At 48.8% G+C, this 19,477-nt stretch overlaps 1 protein-coding gene across 1 annotated transcript in view; it reads left to right on the forward strand.

Moving 5' to 3' along the window:
- Positions 1-19,477, forward strand: part of LOC144829340 (ribose-phosphate pyrophosphokinase 1) — a 183,895-nt gene that overhangs the window by 81,952 nt on the left and 82,466 nt on the right. The window contains exons 3-4 of the mRNA XM_078688393.1: positions 1,185-1,283; positions 18,563-18,687. Of these exons, the coding sequence (XP_078544519.1) occupies positions 1,185-1,283; positions 18,563-18,687 (224 nt within the window). The remainder of the gene's footprint in view (positions 1-1,184; positions 1,284-18,562; positions 18,688-19,477) is intronic.

A 19,477-nucleotide genomic window follows, 5' to 3' on the forward strand; every position in this document is an offset into this window, starting at 1 on the left:
GCCCTTTCTTCCATTTTCAGATTGTCACGATATTTCTTGCCCTTAATTTTGTAGATGTCCTGGATTACCGCCTCCTGAAAGAGGTCAATCTTATTGCCTTGAGGTAATTGTGGATAAAATTTAGACTGTGTTTTTTTTCCACTGAGGCCGGCTCCTATTTGAGGGCAGGCAACTTCTTCAGGGATCGCGTCACTGTCATCCATGTTATCAAGATTTACAAGTGTCATAAGTGCCGGTAAGTTACTTGTTGTAAGTCCTTGTGCTTCCATATTCATTTCCGGTTGCTTTTCCTTTCTCCTCTTAGCATAGTTCGACATTTCTTGGTTTTCCTCAAAAATCTTCGCCAGTTTGATTTTCCGGATATATTATATTTATATATATCTATGCGTGTCTGTGCCACTAGTCATAGGTGGTTGGGAGAGAAGTAGGATTGACCGTGATCAAGCCGTCTGTTGGCGGTGAAACACGTTGGTAACTGCAAGAGCGAGGGTGCAATAAACAACTGTGAAAGGAGAAATTCTTCGAGTGCGTTTTCATTTACCTGTGAAGGTAGTGGTGGAATATATATATATATATATATATATATATATAATATAGAGTTTCCGGGGTCCCGCGCATGGGCGGGAATATTCTAATGCTTATGACTTTGATGAGGATACCCCTGGAAGAGAACTAGGATTACAGGTAAGTAACTAAGCCTTCTAACAGTAATGATCTCTTTATGACTAACCAATTTAGAGTGGGATATAACCTCATTTCTGGTTATGAAGGTGAAACATGCAGGGTCCATTCGAGTACAAACCATTTAAAGATGGCCTATTTTTAACAACCATGGAAACCTATCAATTTGTAGATAAATAATCTACCATTGGGTTTTAGAACTGTCTTGTTAGCACTTAAGTTTGAGAAATTATGCATGTGTCTGGAACATTCTGTCAGTTGGTTTCAATCTGGAAAATCGTTTTCTTCTCCTCATTTAGCAAATCAAATGGCTTCCATAGTATGAGTTCTGTTGCACACTTAAGTTGTGTTCTGCATTATGCACCTAGCACTCCTCATTAGCAATAATACACACATACTTGCTATCTGTTATTGATGTTCAAATGGCTTAGTGCAAAAACAAAACGTAGCACCAATGTCACAATTGAGTTTCTTTTTTAAAAAAGTATTTTTTTTGTGTGTAGAGTCGTGCTCCAATTTCTGCTAAGCTGGTGGCTAACATGCTCTCTGTGGCAGGCGCAGATCACATAATCACCATGGACCTCCATGCTTCCCAAATACAGGCAAGTGTGATGAAGTGTATGAAGCAAAAATGTGATGTTTAGATATCATTACGTTCTAAAAATTTGTCAGGGTCTGCATTGATGTGGTTCAAGTGCATAATATTTTAAAACATTATTTTAGTGCTTTTTATAAGGTATTTGTTAATGCAGTCTTCAAATTCATGAGGAATATGACAGTCATGAGCAGAGAGTGGGACTTCAGATTTCCAGCATGTGTTGTTGCAGATCACTTTCTCTGCACACTCCTGCTATCCTCTTGGTGTTAGTTTGTGCAAGTTGTTTTACTTCTATGTCGTGGCTCCTTCCTTAGCCCCAAGGCACCGGGACACCCTGTCCCCAAATCATCTTTTTTTTTTTTTACTCCCGGCACAGTGTTCAGACGTTTTAGTTAGCACACTGGGACTATCCTCCACTTTTCTGTTCCTTTCAGTTCCAGTAGTTGAGTATCCTGAGCCATTGTTGAAGATTTATCAGAGACCTTGTCGCTTCTATTGCCAACTGCAATGGAACAGTTTTTGACACTGGCCATATGAGATATATTATTGGGAATGGAGGAATTTGGAGACTTCGCCTTTCTGCCCAAAGTGTAATGCAAAGCTGTTGTGGTCCAATGCACAACTGATCTGAGGCTTCTGCCTCCCCAACTGCAATGTGGAGTTGACCTGCCCTGTCTGCCAGGCATTCAGGAACAAGACATTTATTTAGTATTGTACAACGTCCCTGGTCACCATTGTCATGCTGACTGCTTTCTGCCCTGAGAAGACTAAAAGAGCTGACGTCCCGTGTTAGAGGTCATCTGCCATTCCGGTGGCCTAAGATGCGCTCTCTGCCAAAAGCGCAGACATTAATCTGAGGTCAAAAAATACACAGAGCCACCATTCCTCCACCTGCACCTAGTCACTTACCCTATGGAGGATCAGCCTCAAACAGTGTCTGAGCCGATGGCCAAGTACAACAACTGAGAATCTGGCATTGAGCCCCAAGACTGACCAAAAGAGTCATCCTCCATTCATTTCAGTTCTCAAAACGACTCTAAACTTAGAGCCTCCCTCGGCTTCGGAGAAGCCTTGAACCAAAAATTTCTAAGACTAAGATCAGCCACCTCCAGAGAAGAAATCTCCATCCAAGCCAATCTCGAAGCATACTCCATTGCAGCCTCTTAAAGAGCTCAACTCTAAGGTCAGAGGTGAGTGCGCCCCTTCCACTCATCAAATTTCCAGAGGTGTCTGATGCCTAACAGTGAAAAATCTGTATCCATGCCGCTGGGAAGTTAGTTTCTTGCTCATTTCCCTCACCAGTCCCCCATAGGTAGGGCTGTGCTGGCTGTGGTGAGTGTCTCACCAACGCCACAGCCAGCACGCTGGGGATAAAAAGGAAGCTGAACGTTTGGAGAGAATATCTGTGGAGCACGAGGTTTGATAACTTCAAATAAAGCAGGGACCAGCCCTGTGTCACACAGGCCTCCTGACATTCCCCATCCTCCACCACTGCCTCATACACCTCCATCACCTCAGTCACAACACTGATCACCTTCACCTCATGAGTCTCCTCATTCCTACCACACAGATTCTGACCATTATAATCCTCAGGACCCCTACTGTGATCCTGTACCATTTAGGATGCGTATAATTAAGACGAGGTTTATAATGTCCACCAACAAGTCTACACTAACCTTGAGCCATATCCTTACAAGGTGTCATCTGTGCAGTATCATGGCCTGTAGTTCTGTAATACTGAGATGCTGACCACCACAAAGTCAAAGTACATGTGGGGGTAGAGGAAGACTGTTTCCTTGTGGAAATGTTTTCCAAAACTAAGATCTGTGAAATACTAATCAGTGCTAGAAAGGATGACAAAGTTTGCCCTAGAACATTTTTAAGGAACTCTTCAAGGTTCTGGTTTTGACCCTCTCCCCCAGGATGAGAAAAAATATATTAACCTGTCCCATATGACACTCTGTATATCAAAGGGCATGTACCATCAGACTCCCTGATCTAATGGCCAGGAGGAGAGCATGTGCCCATGCTACTGGGGATGCCGCTGCTCCTGCCCGCGAGAGCAAAAACATACTGCTGTCAAGGGTGTTGCTCTAAAGCAGCAACTCAGTGGAGAATCGCCAGCTCTGTTGGACTCTTTTTCTGCTCTGATCGTTATCAGAAAGAGAAAATGGAGCTGCTGGTGAAATGACTGTTAGAGGGGGAAAAACAAGTGTAGGAAGGCAAAATAATCTTAAGTGCTAATATTCTGTGCGTCCTGGATGTTGGCTGACACAGCCTCCAAAAAGTCAACGCAAGCATTTTCCTCCGACACCACACATGGCTTAGTGTCCGGATTTTACCCTGAGGTCCAATCATATGTGGCTTAAATATGTTAAATAGCTTTCAAGAGTAGGGATTGAGTAGTGTTTTGAGAAAATCTGGGTAATATTAATGCACACTATAATGTTCAGGTCAAGAAAAAGTTCTTTATAAAGAGGATGCTAGGATTATGAAATCGCCCAATTTAGTAACCATTCAATCCTACGTGCCGCTTTCAACCACCCAAGACTTGGAGCCATACTTTACACTGATGAAGGCACCGGAACTAGATCTCATCTTAAACGGTTAAGAGTGAATTTGGATCATTACCTAGTGGCTTTCCCTATTGCGGGCACCTGGTTCACGTCCCTATCGTGCTGCCCATGTGATGGGCGGTCACTCCAATCAGCTAAGCACTCTGCTATTTTTCACCTTGTATACTTCTTTTAGAATATGGTTCCTTCGCCCTAAACTTAATAGAAAACGTTTTTAACAGTCATCAAGAGGGCTGCCACTATTTACAGCGTCTTGAGTCTCCTTGGATATGGTTTTCAGTCCTAAAATGTTTTACTCAAAAGCTGAGTTTAAGGAACAAATGTGCACTGTGATCTGTGCTTTTGGCCTTGATGCAGTATAGATTTGGTTAGCATTAAGGGATTCCAGTAGGCAATGTGAAATTTGGGTGTGAACCATCTCGTAGGACCATTTTTATAATTTATTTCAAAGAGGGCAAAATATTTTAGCTTAATCGCAATATTTTATTATGATTTTATTGAAGTGTGAAATTTTTGTATGCAATTTCATTTTTATTGTCCATACTGACTGAATAAAGATTTAAAACAACGGTGGTGTGGCCAGGAACATGGCAGCTTTTGCCTCAGCCCCGGCAGCCCACACTGAATCATGACGCAGCGCCTACCCTCCGACTCGCCACCGAAAACCATCCCCCCCACCCCCTACCAATCGGGCAGGTTCTGTGCCGTCCTAAAGCAGCCAGAGACAGGAGGAGACTCGGCTATTGTCGACTAATGGGAGCGGTTGTGGGACGGCCCAAGTTAGCGGATGAGGAGGCCTAATACGCAGGGAGTAGAGCCGACTCCACTGGAAGGAGTAGTTTCCCACCGAACGGACACATAGACATAGCGGAGGAGGAAAGTCGGACTAGCGCGCAAGTTGCCCCGGCTGGCACACAGCACAGAGAACGCAACACACTGCATGCTCAAGCGAGAGGGGCTGCGCGTGTATGGGTGCGAACGACGGGGGAAACCTCCGGACCCACCCCGAAGGCCTGCGTGTAGAGAAGGACCACTCACAGGAGTGACTAAAAAAATCTGCACGTTAGTGGGGGGTACTGGGCTGCGGCATTAGGAAGTAAGCCCCATGGCCTCTCAGACCCCCTCCCCCCCCCAGTGAGGTATGAGACTCTGGTGGTTCCGCCGGAAAGAAAAGCCCGGAGTGAGAGTGATGCAGACCCTGCCAGAGAACAGACGGCAGATGGGCGTGGGGGGGGGGGGGAGGGTAGGCTGAAGGGCTTGGTGGAGCAGCGGGAGGCCCCAAGCATGAGCAGCAGGAGATAAGTGCTCTGGGCATTGCAGGTATGTTGTGTTATGTTAATGGAACTTGTATAGCGTGGTTACCCTAGGGTGTTCTGGCGTTGCGCATGCCCGCTGTAAGTCTGTGATGAAATATTACTGTGTGAAGAGCCAGGTTTTCAGCCCCCTTCTGAATAAAAGGAGATCTGAAGAGTTCCTCGGGTGGAATGGGAGATCATTCCAAGCTTTGGAGGCACATGTACCAAAGCATCTGCCACCCCAGGCGGGAGAGCCAGCGAAAATGCGAGTCACTCCCAGATGGGTGGGAGAACCAGCATCCAGATAGGTGGCAGGAGGCCCCAAGGGACACACGTTGAATAAAGAGCGACCAGTATTTTATTTATTTATTTATTTATTTAGAGGTTTTATATAGCGCTGGCTGGACCCAGGGGTATCAGAGCGCGTTACATTTTTGCGACAAGAAGGTCAGTAAGACATGGGTCATACATAGCATAAATGAGTATAAACAACATATAAGTCTCCGCCAGACATATTTCAAAATGATAAATATGGGAAATAAGAACACCGAAAAGTGGGAGATGTGATAATCAAAAATAACCAGGCATACATTGAAAATTGCAGAGGAGGATAGGGAGGTTGGTGGTCAGAATTGGGTTTGTAAGGACGAGAGCAGGAGGGGCAGAAATGAGGGCAGACGGAGGACAAGGGAAGGGGGGGTGCAGGGAGGAGTGAAGGTGGTAAACGGGGAGGTGTGAAGGTGGTAAACAGGGAGGTGGATGTGACGAGGAGGAAGGGCGAAGTAAGGCTGAAAAGAAGGGAGGCAGGTGTATCTGAGGTCAGACAGAAGTGGCCAGTGGAAGATAGCAGATATGGATTATGGTCCCCAATATTTATTGAGGAGATGTAGTTTGAGTTCTTTTTTGAAGCAAGGGTAGGAAGGGTTGCAACGAAGGTCAGTTGGAAGGGCATTCCAAATGCATGGAGCGTTGCCGGAAAAGGACCGAGACTGGGTGTTTTTCTTTTTTTGAAGGGGGGGGATAAGAAGGAAGGTGTTTGTGCTTCTCAAGGAACGGGAGCAACTGGCTTTTGTGAGTTTGTTAGCGAGGTAGGTCGGTGTATTCTGATGGAGAATTTTGTGTGTAATGCAGGCTGTTTTGTACGTGGATCTACCTTCAATGGGGAGCCATTTAAGGATTTTAAGGGTAGGGGAGATGTGGTCGAATCGCTTGCAGTCAGCGGTAAGCATAGCTGCAAGGTACAGCACAGATTTAAGCGGTGAGAGGTGGATCTTGGGAATTCCGGAGAGAATGGCATTGCCATAGTCGATGCGAGAAAGAACAAGGGATTGGACTGCTAGTTTGAAATCATCGATAGGGATGAAGTGCTTGATTTTCTTAAGGTGGCGGAGAGTGAAGAGGGCTCCTTTGGCAGAATTATTGATGTGTGTCTTGAGGGTTAGGAGGTCGTCAAGTGATAGGGAGCTGGTTGTTTTTAGGGGGGAAAAAGCATATTTCAGTTTTTTTAGGGTTGTTTGAGGTGGTTAGTGTGGAACCAGGCTTGAATCTTGATGAGTGTTGTTGAGGTGAAGGATGTCAGCATGGGTTTTAATCTTATAATAGAGTTGGGTGTCATCGGCATAGAGATGGTAGTTGATCCCGGCTTGTTTAAGAATGAGTGTGAGGGGTTCCATGAAAAGGTTAAAGAGAGGGAGAGAGGATGGATCCTTGCGGAACTCCTAAGGAGATGGAGGTAGGGTTAGATAGGCAATTTTGGATTTTGATTTGTTGAGAACGGTGTTGTAGGTATGAGACGAACCATTTGTGTGTCATACCATTTAGGCCGAATCGATCTCTAAGAACATTGAGTAGAGTAGAGTGGTTAACAGTATCAAACGCTGCAGAGAGATCAAGGAGGATCAGAAGGCTAGATTCACCATTGTCGAGTGAGTGGTGGATGTCATCAACAATGTTTAGCATGGCGGTTTCAGTGCTGCATCCTTTCCTAAAGCCAGATTGGAAGGGGTCTAGTAAGTTAAAGTGTTCAATGTGTCTCTCTAGTTGGAGAAGAACACATTTTTCCAGGGCTTTAGAAAGAAGGGGAAGGTTGGAGATGGGACGAAGGTTATTGAGGTTGTTTGGGTCTGCCAAAGGATTTTTGATAATGGGGGTGATTTGGCCTAGTTGCAATGAGTTGGGGACACAACCGGTGGCAAGGGAGCTGTTGATAATAGAGGTCCAGGTAGGGGTGATGATATGTTTGAGGTTTTGGACAAGTTTGGATGGAAGAGGGTCTTTGGTGTGGGAGGAAGGCTTGAGTTTGGGAATGATGTTAAAGACGTCTCTTTCCGTGACTGGCTGGAAGTTAAGCCAAGCGGCATTATTTTTAGTAAGAGAGTTAGGTTGATTGGAGTCCAGGAAATTGGGGGGCAAGGAGGGGTAAGGGAGATCAGAGTTATGATGGGCCGTAGAGGGTGTAGGGGGAGTTCTGATGGAGGGTGGGATATTAAGAGAGGTGTTCGGATTGGTGGTAGGGATCGCAGTAGAGAGGAAGGATTGCTCAATTAGTTTAATTTTGTCTGAAAAAAAGAGGGCTATTTCTTCACATCTAGTCTTCAAGGCCAGTGGGACAGGGGGAGCGGAAGCAGTTTGATTGCGCACAATGTTGAATAGTTCTCTTGGCCTATTCTGAGCTCGATCTAGTTGTGATCTGAGGAAGGAAGTTTTTTGTCTAAAGATGTGTTTTTTGTAGGACGATCTAGCAAGTCTGAGGTTGGACAGGTTAGAAGGAGAGGGGTGCTGTCTCCATAATCTTTCAGTCAGTCTGAGTCTACGTCTTTCAATGTTTAGGTCTGTGTTAAACCATGATTTGGAGGGGATATTTCTTTGTTTTTTGAGTTTGAGTGGTGCTAGAAGGTCAAGGGTAGCAGTGACAGCTCTGTTATATTGTTCGGTTAGTTTGTTCGTGTTGAGGGAAGGAGGGATAGCGAGAAGCTGGGCCTGAAGTTTGGATTCAAGTAAGTCGGGAGGGATATGACTGAGATTTCTGATCAGTTTCATGGGTTTAATAGTTTTGGACGGAGGGGTGGAGGCAGAGTTGTTTATGGAGAACAGGATATGGTGATGGTCGGACCAGTCAATCGGAATGATGTTAGATAGGAGGGCTAGATCTTTACTGGTAATGATAGCGTCAAGGGTGGCTCCTTTGGAATGGGTTGGTGACTGACAGATTTGTTTGAGGTCATTAATTTCGAGAAGGTCATACAGGAGGGAGATTGAGGGATCTTTAGTATCATTCCAATGGAGGTTAAAGTCTCCCAGGAAGATGTTTTTAGATTTGGAAATTGAGGATTGCGTAAGAAGGTTAGATAGCTCGTCGATGAATGGGTAGTGATTTCCAGGTGGATTATATATATTGTGAAGGCGGATGGGGGGGGGGGAATCCTGTATTTTGAGTTCGGCTACAAGGTATTCAAAGGAGGCATATTCTGTGTTATTGATAAGGGATAGCTGTAGTTCGTCTTTGAAGATGATAGCTACACCACCGCCTTTTCGGATGGGTCTATCTTTCCTAATGATGGAGTAGCCCGGGGGTGAGAGTAGGTCAAGAATGCTAGTAGAGTGTTCATTAAGCCAGGATTCTGTAAGGAACGCGATGTCGATGGATTCGCTAAGGATGGTTTCAGAGATTTCTATGGCATGTCGGGCAGCGGAGCGGCAGTTAACAAGCATGCAGGTGAGGGGTTTGGGAGATGGGAGGGTATGAATGGAGGTGAGATGAGGAGGGGGTCTAGGTGAGACAGGTGAAGGGGGAGTACGACTGGTTCCCAATATGACGGGGATGCTTGAGAAGGTGGGAGGCGTGTACATGGTTGGTGAGTAAGGAGGGTAGGAATTTTGAAGGTCGGAAATCTCCTGGTGAAAGAGGGTGCAAGTGGTGCGGAGTGGTCTTTGAGTCCGGCAAAGCAAGGGATTTGTTTTCCACGTTTTAGATGCGGTGGGGTTTATTAGACTAGGGCTGGCTGTGTTTTTTTGGGGAGGGAGGTCGCTGGATTTGAGGTTGAGGACATCGTTTCTGAGACGAGAGAGATCTCTGGTAAGGGTGGTGAGGTTACGTTCGATGTTGCGAAGGGAGTTTGAGATAAGAGTGAGGGATATGGTGTGGGGGGGAGGAGGACAAATGGGGTTCAGAGTTAGCTGCGGAGTGGGGTCTGCTCTGAGGAGGCAGTGAGCAAATGCAGGCAGGAGGCCTGATCTGAGGAGGAGAAGAGCCGAAGCAGGTAGGAGAGCAGGGAGGGCTGTAGTTGTATGGGAGAAGGAGTGGCATGTCGGGGTAGGGGGAGAAGGGACATCTGTGGATGAGAAGTTTTGAGATAGCAAGGAGGTATAGTTGTGGATTGGTGTGGGAGTGAGAGGGGGATAATGGGAAGAATATGGTTCAGCGAGGGAGAGGATGAGTTGGGAGAAGAGGTGTGGGGGGAAGTGAGATTCAGAAGGTGTGAGGCTGAATTGGGAGGGGAGGAATGAAGGGGTGGAGGAGGAAAGGAAGGGGAATCTGGGTGAGGAGTGTTGTGATTCGGTGGGTGTGAGGATGAGTTGGGATAGGAGGAGTGAGGGGGGTTGGAGGAGGAAAGGAAGGGGAATCTGAGTGGGGAGTATTGTGATACGGTGTGAGAGAGGATGAGTTGGGAGAGGAGTGAGGGGGTGTTGGAGGAGGAATGGAAGGGGAGACAGTGAAAGAGGGCACAGAGGGAGGAGTCATAGGGAGGGGAATGGGTGGGCTGATTGGGTGCAAGGGGGATTGGGAGTGAGGGGGTACGGAGAGGATCAATGGGAGAGGGGGGGTTATGGTGAGAAAAGAGGGGATAGGTGTCAACGTTTGCATAGTGTCATTAGATGTTGTAAGGTCAGGGGCGGGAGAAGTGGGCTGGTGGGGCGGGGTCGGAGGGGAGAGAGGAGGTGGGAGGCTGTTGGTGGAATTGGAAAGTTGGATGGTCAAGGATCTGAAATGGAGTTCGAAGGTGTTAAGATGGGGTACGGCCGCTTGGATGAGGATGTTACCAGTTTTAAATATGGAGATGTTGATTTCCCCACGAAAAGTTGGAGAGGGAGTGGTGGAAAGTTTGTCGCCATGGGGTATTTTGGAGGTTTTAGTGACTGGGAGATGTGTGAAAATGCTTTTCCATTTAGAGGGGCGTTTGGAGTAGAAGATGTAATTCGTTTTAATGGGGGCGGTAGGGCTGTAGTAGTTGTCAACAATAAGTGTTTCAGGATTTCGAATGAGGAGGTTGTGTTTGAGTTTTTTTCTAGCGTTTTTAGAAAGATTGGGGGGGTTCGGAATGGACCAGGAGTTGGGACCATGTTTAGATAAAGAAAAGTCCTGGGAGGGGGAGGGGATATTGAGAGGAGGCATATTGGGCAAAGGAAAAAGTAGGGGAGAGGAGAATCGGATAATCACGTGAGCAGTGGGTTGAGGATGTGGAGGGAGAGACTTGGAAAGGGAGAAGCGGAAGGACGCGGTGTTGGGAAAGGGTAAGGGGAGGATTCGGAAAAGGAAGAGCAAGGAAAGGGAATGAGAGAATGATATGAGAGAAAGGGGCCAGAGTCAAGAGAATATGAGTTAAGTAAGATACGAAGGGAGTGAGCAGAACAAAGTCCAGCGAAACAAACAAATCACATCACCGTTGCATATGGTGGAAGTAATATTAAGCCAATGTTAAAATATCCCCAAAAACAGCAAACAATTAATCCCCGCAAAGCTATACAGGGTGAGGATCGCTCGGATTTAGGACCAAGAGTACTGGGTCATTAGACTGCACATATTCACAAGTTGGGAGCATTGTTAAAACAGTCCAGCGAATCAAAACAATCATATCAGAGATACATAAAAGGAGGTTATGGGCCATATAGCAGTGGAAGATAATTAAGACATATAATAACTGGCGCTAGTTAGAAACATCAAAAGTCAAAACCATAAAAAAGCATATGAGGGGCAGATCGAAAAATTAACAGGACATGTAGGATACATCAACAAAGGGGGACGAAGTTCAGGATAAGGCCACAAGGTGGAGCTCCAGGCTAAGGAAGGGAGCAATTTAAAATTCCAAGGAAAAATAGCTCAGGAGTGTTTCAGTTGAAAAAGTGGCTCTCAGCCGCTCAGCCCTCCACAGGGCTTGGTCGCCCCACTCACTGCTGCCGCTCCTGCCTGCCTTTGCCGCCTCCTGCCTGCAGATTCCTTCGCTCGCTGCTCCTGGGAATTTCCCGCTGCTCCTGGGAATTTCCCGCTGCTCCTGGGAATTTCCCGCTGCCCACTGCTTCTTGGAATTTCCCGCCGCTGCCTCCCTGCCGCCCGCCCCCCTGTGATTCCATTCGCCGCCCCGCTCCCGCCACCCAGCTGCTCCTCCCTCCCGGCTCCTTACTTATGACACCCCCAGAGCGACCGCGCGCAGCGGGAGCACCGATTGAGCGTGGAAGGTGCGCCAAAGGTAAGCCCGCCTGGCCCGCGCCCAGTGCCAGGACCCCTGGCCCTCCCCGCCGAGGCAAGACGACCCGACTGACCTACGACGCCGCCACTCTCAACGCACTCAATGCCGGCCGGACCCACGCCTGCTGCCGAGCCACCCCGAGACGCACCCACGGACCCTTCACCTGCTGCACCTGCAAGTTCACCTGCCTCCGAACCTGCCCCGCACCCGCCAAGACAAACACCAGCAGCAACCACCTCAAGTGCATCCTGATCAACACCCGCTCCGTCCACAGACACGCCGTGGAACTCTGGAACCTCCTCGACGCTACATCACCGGACGTCGCCTTCCTCACGGAAACCTGGATGAACGCCTCCTCTGCACCCGACATCGCCATCCCGGACGGGTACAAGATCATCAGGAGGGACCGCATCAACCAGACCGGAGGTGGCATCGTCATCGTCCACAGGAACACCATCCGTATCACGACCGACGCCAACGACTCCTTCGCCGCAGCCGAACATCTCCACTTCCAGATTCACACCGACCCTAAGACGACCCTCAGAGACACCCTCGTCTACAGACCCCCGGGACCACGCACACAATTCAGCGAAGACATCACAGACTTCATCAGCCCGCACGCCCTCCCCTCCACCGACTACATCCTCCTCGGGGACCTCAACTTCCACCTGGAGAACAACAAGGACCGCAACACCACCGCCCTGCTGGAAAACCTCGCCAACCTCGGACTCGAGCAACTGGTCAACACCCCCACCCACTACGCCGGCCACACGCTTGATCCCGTCTTCTCTTCCAGCAAGTACATCACCTTCAGCCACGCCACCGGACTCCACTGGACCGACCACAGCTGCGTCCACTTCAGCTTCAAAAGATCCACGACCCACCACCACCCGCAACAGGTACCTCACAGGAATTGGAGCAAGATCACCGCAGACCAGCTCACCACCTCCCTCAGCCAGAGCCCACCCGCCAACACAACAGACCCCAACGAAGCAGCCTGCAACTTCACACAGTGGCTGACCGCCTGCGCCGACGACCTCGCGCCACTAAAGAACCCTCCCAGCAGACCCAGAAGAAAGAAGGCATCCTGGTTCACCGACGACCTCAAGGACTCCAAGAAGACCTGCCGCACCCTCGAGAAAGCCTGGCTCCTCGACCGGACCACCGACATGACCGCCCTCAAACACACTACCCGCAAGCACCACCAGCTCATCCGCACCACCAAGAAGAAATCCCTGAAGGAACGACTGGACAACAACGCCCACGACAGCAAAGAGCTCTTCACTATCGTCAAGGAGTTCTCCAACCCCAGCACCGGCACCAACGACATCACTCCGTCACAAGACCTCTGCGACTCCCTCGCCTCGTTCTTCCACCGCAAGATCGCCGACATCCACAACAGCTTCGGCGCCCCACCCACGCACCCAACCGTCGAACCAACGCCCCCCACCGCCACCCTTCGCACCTGGACCACGGTGACCACCGAAGACACAGCCCGCACGATGAACACCATCCACTCCGGATCACCGACCGACCCCTGCCCACACCACGTCTTCAACAAGGCCGACTCCAACATTGCACCCCAACTCCGGAACATCAACGCCTCCTTCAACACCGCCACCTTCCCGGAGAGCTGGAAGCACGCCGAGATCAGCGCCCTCCTGAAGAAACCTACAGCGGACCCCACCGATCTCAAAAACTTCCGCCCCATCTCGCTCCTCCCTTTTCCTGCTAAAGTCATCGAGAAGATCGTCAACAGACAGCTGACCGCCTTCCTCGAGACGAACGGATCCCTCGACCCCTCGCAGTCCGGCTTCAGAGACAACCACAGCACCGTGACCGCCCTCATCGCAGCCACCGACGACATCCGGACCCTGCTCGACAAGGGGGAAACAGTGGCCCTCATCCTCCTGGACCTCTCCGCTGCGTTCGACACGGTCTGCCACCGCACCCTAGTCCAGCGCCTCAGCAACATCGGTATCCAAGAGAAGGCACTGGAGTGGATCATCTCGTTCCTCGCCGGAAGAACACAAAGAGTCCGCCTCCCCCGTTTCGCTCCGAGGCCACCGAAGTCATCTGCGTCGTCCCGCAAGGATCTTCACTCAGCCCCACCCTCTTCAACATCTACATGAAACCTCTCGCAGCCATCGCACGCCAGCACAACCTCAACATCATCTCTTACGCCGACGACACCCAGCTGATCCTCTCCCTCACCAGAGACCCCGACACCGCCAGAACCTGCCTACACGAAGGGATGAACGACGTCGCCGAGTGGATGAAGGACAGCCGCCTGAAACTGAACTCTGACAAAACGGAAGTCCTCATCCTGGGATCTTCGCCCTCCGCCTGGGACGACTCCTGTTGGCCCCCAGCCCTGGGCACCGCACCCAAGCCAACCGACCACGCACGCAACCTGGGCTTCATCCTGGACCCCTCCCTCTCGATGACCAGACAAGTCAACGCCGTCTCCTCATCGTGCTTCAACACCCTGCGTATGCTTCGCAAGATCTTCCGCTTTGATCCCGACCGAGACCAGGAAGACTGTCACCCAGGCACTCGTCACCAGCCGACTGGACTACGGAAACGCCCTCTATGCCGGAACCACAGCCAAGCTACAGAAAAGACTCCAGCGCATCCAGAACGCCTCCGCCCGACTCATCCTGGATGTCCCCCGACGCATCCACATCTCCAGCCACCTGAGGAACCTGCACTGGCTCCCCGTCGACAAGAGGATCACGTTCCGGCTCCTCACCCACGCACACAAGTCTCTCCACGACCTGGGCCCCAAATACCTCAACGACCGCCTGACCTTCTACACGCCCACCCGCCAGCTACGGTCCACCAGCCTCGCAGCCGTACCACGCATCCAAAGAGCCACCGCCGGAGGAAGATCCTTCTCTTACCTGGCTGCCAAGACTTGGAACTACCTCCCCATCCACCTTCGGCTGACCCAGGACCATCTCGCCTTCAGGAAACAACTCAAGACCTGGCTGTTCGAGCAGTAGCATACCCCTCCCCCCAAGCGCCTTGAGACCCTCCCGGGTGAGTAGTGCGCTATACAAATGGCATGATTGATTGATTGATTGGTTTTGTTCTAGTGACAACGCGTCCATCTTGAGGGGCCTCGAAGTCGTCAGATCTTGGCTTGGCACCATTTTGTAAGGCTAGATTAGATCACGCAATATTGTTGCAGCTGTTATTACTCCATTGATGTCAGCACTGCTTAGCTCCTGAATTTCACTTAAATACTACTCAAAAGTGCGAGACGCCTTGGGCAGAGACATATCCTGCCAGACCCACTCGCAAAGATCACCAAGCGAGATGTGGGGGGGAAACTCTGGGTCCGGATAAACAGACACTGAGTAGGGGGTGATGAGCAGAGGCCGGGGCCCTGAAGGCACGGTCCAAAAGACTGCACAGGAAGCAACTCTCAGGGTCAGCAGATGAAATCTCTTACAATGCCTGAAAACCACCACTAGGATAGAACGCCCACACTCTCCCACCTCCCACCCCTCTACTAGTTTCAATAATCCCAGAACTTGAGAGACAGAGGGAACCGCAAAAGACTCCAGCATTGAATATAAATACACAAACAGCACACTCAGGATACCAACCCACAGCAAGAAGCGGCCACACACTAGGGCCGATAGACAGCAGGGTTGCAATGGAGCCTCAGACCACATCGCTTCCACAGGCTGAAGATTGCAAAAGACAAGGACCCCAAAACTATACAACTATACAAAAGTACTGCTCCATCCACCCGAGACGGAGGTGAAGCTCCCGTCTCCACCCGACAACGCAACCCTTGTATAAGTGAGGCAATTGAGGGGAAGATGGCAGAAATCCACTCGGAAGTGACCCTCCTGCGCCAGGATATGCACAACATGTCTGAGAGTTACCCAGGCCGAGAATCATATATCCGTAGTGGAAGACACATTGTATACTTTAAATTCAGAAGTCTCCGCCCTAAGACAACCCTTAATTAGGTTTCCTGAAGGGTGCACGACGCTGACAATAGGGCACGCAAGAACAACTTGCGCTTTAATGGATTCCAGGAGGGTGCAGAGGGACCAGACCATGGAACTTTCCCGAGGACTTGGTGCAGCCTCCCTCCCAGCTGCGTAGTTCTCACCCTGCTTCCTAATCAAGCGCGCTCATAGCATGTCTAATGATCGCCCGATTCCTCAACTTCCAGGACCCAGACCAAATCCTTTGAGAGCTGAGATAACTAGAAGAAATGAAATACACCAATGCAAAAATAGTTGTCTTCCCTGACTACTCGCGAGAGGTACAGAAGATGAGACCAACATTTGACTCCATTAAATTGAAATTGTGCCCTTCAATTTCAGTACATGTTGCTGTTTACGGCTAAACTAAAGGTCCTCTTTCAGGGCAGCACAATCTTTTTCCAGACCCTAGAGGATGCATGGATGTGGATTAAAAATGACTCCCCCCGCCCTCTCCTCCAGGGTTGGGGATTAAGGGCCACAGTCAACACACATGCACCCTCTGAAAATCCCAGACCTTAAGCAGCAGAGAGAGAAAAGGAGACGCGCATATCACCGATGGGGACACCTTTTGAAAGGAACACCTCGCATGCTGGAAAGAACACAACCACCAGACTCCAATGAAGACTCCACACAAGTTAAAAACCTTAAGATGCTGCCCCACCAAAAAGACAGTAATACCACTGAGCCTTCTGACAAGGATTACTCAGCCGATTCGGAGTGATCACTCTCTCCTTCAAAGCATAAATCTTATGGAGAAAATCAGACCCTACAACTGAAATCTGGGAAGAGTGGCTAAGAATGCAAAGAGTGTCCCGTGCACACGATAGTCTAAAAGGTTCCCAACTGAGCGCCACATCTTCCTTACATCCATTCAAACCCATTCTCCCCCTCTGTAAGAGTGGCTAAGAAGGCTGAGATGCGGAACAAGCTGGTGGCAGAGGGGAAAATAAAACTGCTAAGAAGCCCCCCAGACAGTATCTCATTAAGCCCAGCTGGGCTAAAAGACTTGTTTTGAATCCATATCCTTATGTTTTATAGTGGGTGCTATTCCTTGCTAGAAACCGAGGAGTAAGGGACAAACGGATCCCACCTTCATATGCAGGATTAGGGGATAGTCGATGGACGTCGTCCCCTTTCACCGCGGTCACACCACCAGGAGGGATTTGTCTTGAAACTGGGCTTGAGGGGATGGGGGCGGGAGGGGGGGGAATTGGATACTGCCAAAGACATGAGGGCACTCAAAATCCATTCACCCAAAACTGGGTTCGTAAACCGCAGAGGAGGAGCCGCAAAGGCTGCCACCACAACACAGCGTGCATGATTCTAGCAGCATCAGTCCTTAAGGAAAGCCGCACATCCAAGTCCTACCATTGAGGGAGTTAGAGGCAAAGCTCGAGGTAGCTCCAGAAAGGATGCGCCAACCTCGAAACAATAAAGTCCCCTCTATCCTTACAAATGGCACAACACCTGTCTGCGTGGGGAGTAGACGGGCTTAGTTTAACAGGTTACTTCAGCAGTGGGAGGGAATAGGGTGTCCTGTCCATTGTTCAAAAGAGACACTGCTTGGAGTTTTACACCACACCACCAAACATACCACCTCAACAACATGCAGTCAGTTAGGAAGCCCTGCAAATGTTGCGAAATGAAGTACAGGCTCTTTTAAACAACAATGCTATTAAACAGGTGCTTCCACACCAATGAAGCTACGAAGCATACTCCATACTTACTCATTTCCTAGGAGGATGCTACATAGCTACATCTTGTTAGAGGACTACAAAATGACAACTCCGCAGGATGTCATCCCTCTGCTTTCACATGAGGTCACAAGGTGACCCTCCGCCTCAAGGACGCCTACTTCCACATCCCCATACATCTCACACATCTCCACTACCTGTGCTTTGTTGTAAGTGGACAGTACTGTCAATTCATTCAGTATTCTACCCTTTGACGGTCAAAACAGCCCCCAGGATATTTATGAAATCTCGAGCAGTAGTAGCAGCACATATGCACCTCCAGGCATTCATGTAGTGCGATATCTAAACAATTGGCTGAAAAGACCAGCAACCGACCACAATTCCCAGCACATATGCAAGTGTTTTGTGTCAGTGCTGCACATGCTAGGGTTTAATGTGCATGTGAAAAAGTTGCATCTCAACCCACCGCATGTCCAAGTTTTTCTTGGTGCTGTTTATCACAGGCAAAGCTTATCTGAATCAAAATGTGGTGATGGCATTCCAAAGGCAGCCACCTCTTTCTCAGACACCATGTCTTTTAACTATGAGCACCGTAATGAGGACTGTTTGGGATGATGGCGTTATGGATAGGTTGTACTGCATGGAAGATTGCACATGTGCGTTTCTAGCATGGCCGTGGTCCCAAGCGGAGGGTCAGTGGTAAGATCTACTGTTAGGGGGGTCCCATAGTGCAGCACTGTTTCAAATGTTAGAACTACAAGAACGTATTGCTCAGCAGGCCATTTTTAGACCCTCCACCACAGATGACCATCACAACTGGTACCTCACTATAAGGGGGTGAACACATCTCATCTATATGACTGTTGAGGGTACTTGGACGCCAACTCAACGATGGTGTCACATGAGTTACCTGCAACTGACTGTAATTAAGTTGGTGTTCAGAAGAGGCTTTCTGAGTTTGTTGGAGATACTGGTCTCTATGCGAGAATTAAAGTGCTCTAGCCAGAAATAACCTTGCATCTTGAAATGGGAAATGCATACTATAGCTGTACAAAATCTTATGTCCTGTGTTCTTCAGTGAATATTTCCTTTCAACTCCAATCACTAGAGCACAATTCACACACTCTCTAAAACTCTGCATTGATTGTTAAAAACATTTTTTTTTAAGAAAGTCTTTTACATGTGATGTAGTATTTTATTTAGTTATTTTAGTTTCTAAAAATGTGCTTCTTTTTTGGACATAGGGTTTTTTTGATATTCCTGTGGATAATTTATATGCGGAGCCTGCAGTCTTGAAATGGATTCGTGAAAATATTCCTGAGTGGAAGACTTGTACTATTGTCTCGCCTGATGCCGGTGGAGCAAAGAGGTGAGAAAGGTGTTAGGATGATATATACTAACAGGAGATCTGCTGTCATCTAGTCTTATCTAATACTCTGTGACTTTTGTGTGTTGCTACCCTGAGATTAAGTTTAATGTTTTCATTTCTAAACGCTTTTGTGAGTGATTTGTTTTATTTTATTTCCTTTTTTGGGATCTGTAATGGTTTTTAAACCACATTAAGCACCTACACTCCTACCAGTAGTGCTAGACTCCTCCTCAAAGTGTGTCTATGCTCCCCACCATTTCTAGCCCTTCTTGAAACAATATATTTAAGAATTCATTCTAGTCTCCTGTCTATTAGAGGTGAGAATGCACAACAAGAGATTTCTGCCACGTTCAAGTTGAAGGAGCACTCTACATCCCTGCTAAGTACCACACATCCGAGGTTAGACTGATAGTTTTGTGCTGGTGATAGAATCGGGCTTCTTTGCAGATGCCCCCTCCCCACTTTTCTGCCCCATTTTAGACTGCTAGATGCTGTGTTTTTACTCCGATAATGTACTGAAACCTGCTAACCAGGCGCCAGTGCCTGTGTTCTGTCCCAAAAAAGTGATATTAATTGGTACACCCAGTTGGCAAGGTACTTTGCCCCCTGATAAGTCCCTAGTATATGGTACCAGTCGTACCTAGGGCAAAGGTCATACAGGGGTCCCCAGGGTTGCAGCACTGTATTGTGCAGCCTTGTGAGACCAAAGTAAAATTATGTCTGCAGGTCTGCCATTGTAGCTTGGCACAAGCGGTCTGTCTGCTCAAGAGTGATTCTGCACACACCAAGT

This window comes from Lissotriton helveticus, chromosome 4_1, assembly GCF_964261635.1.
Source record: "Lissotriton helveticus chromosome 4_1, aLisHel1.1, whole genome shotgun sequence".
Lineage (NCBI taxonomy): Eukaryota > Metazoa > Chordata > Amphibia > Caudata > Salamandridae > Lissotriton > Lissotriton helveticus.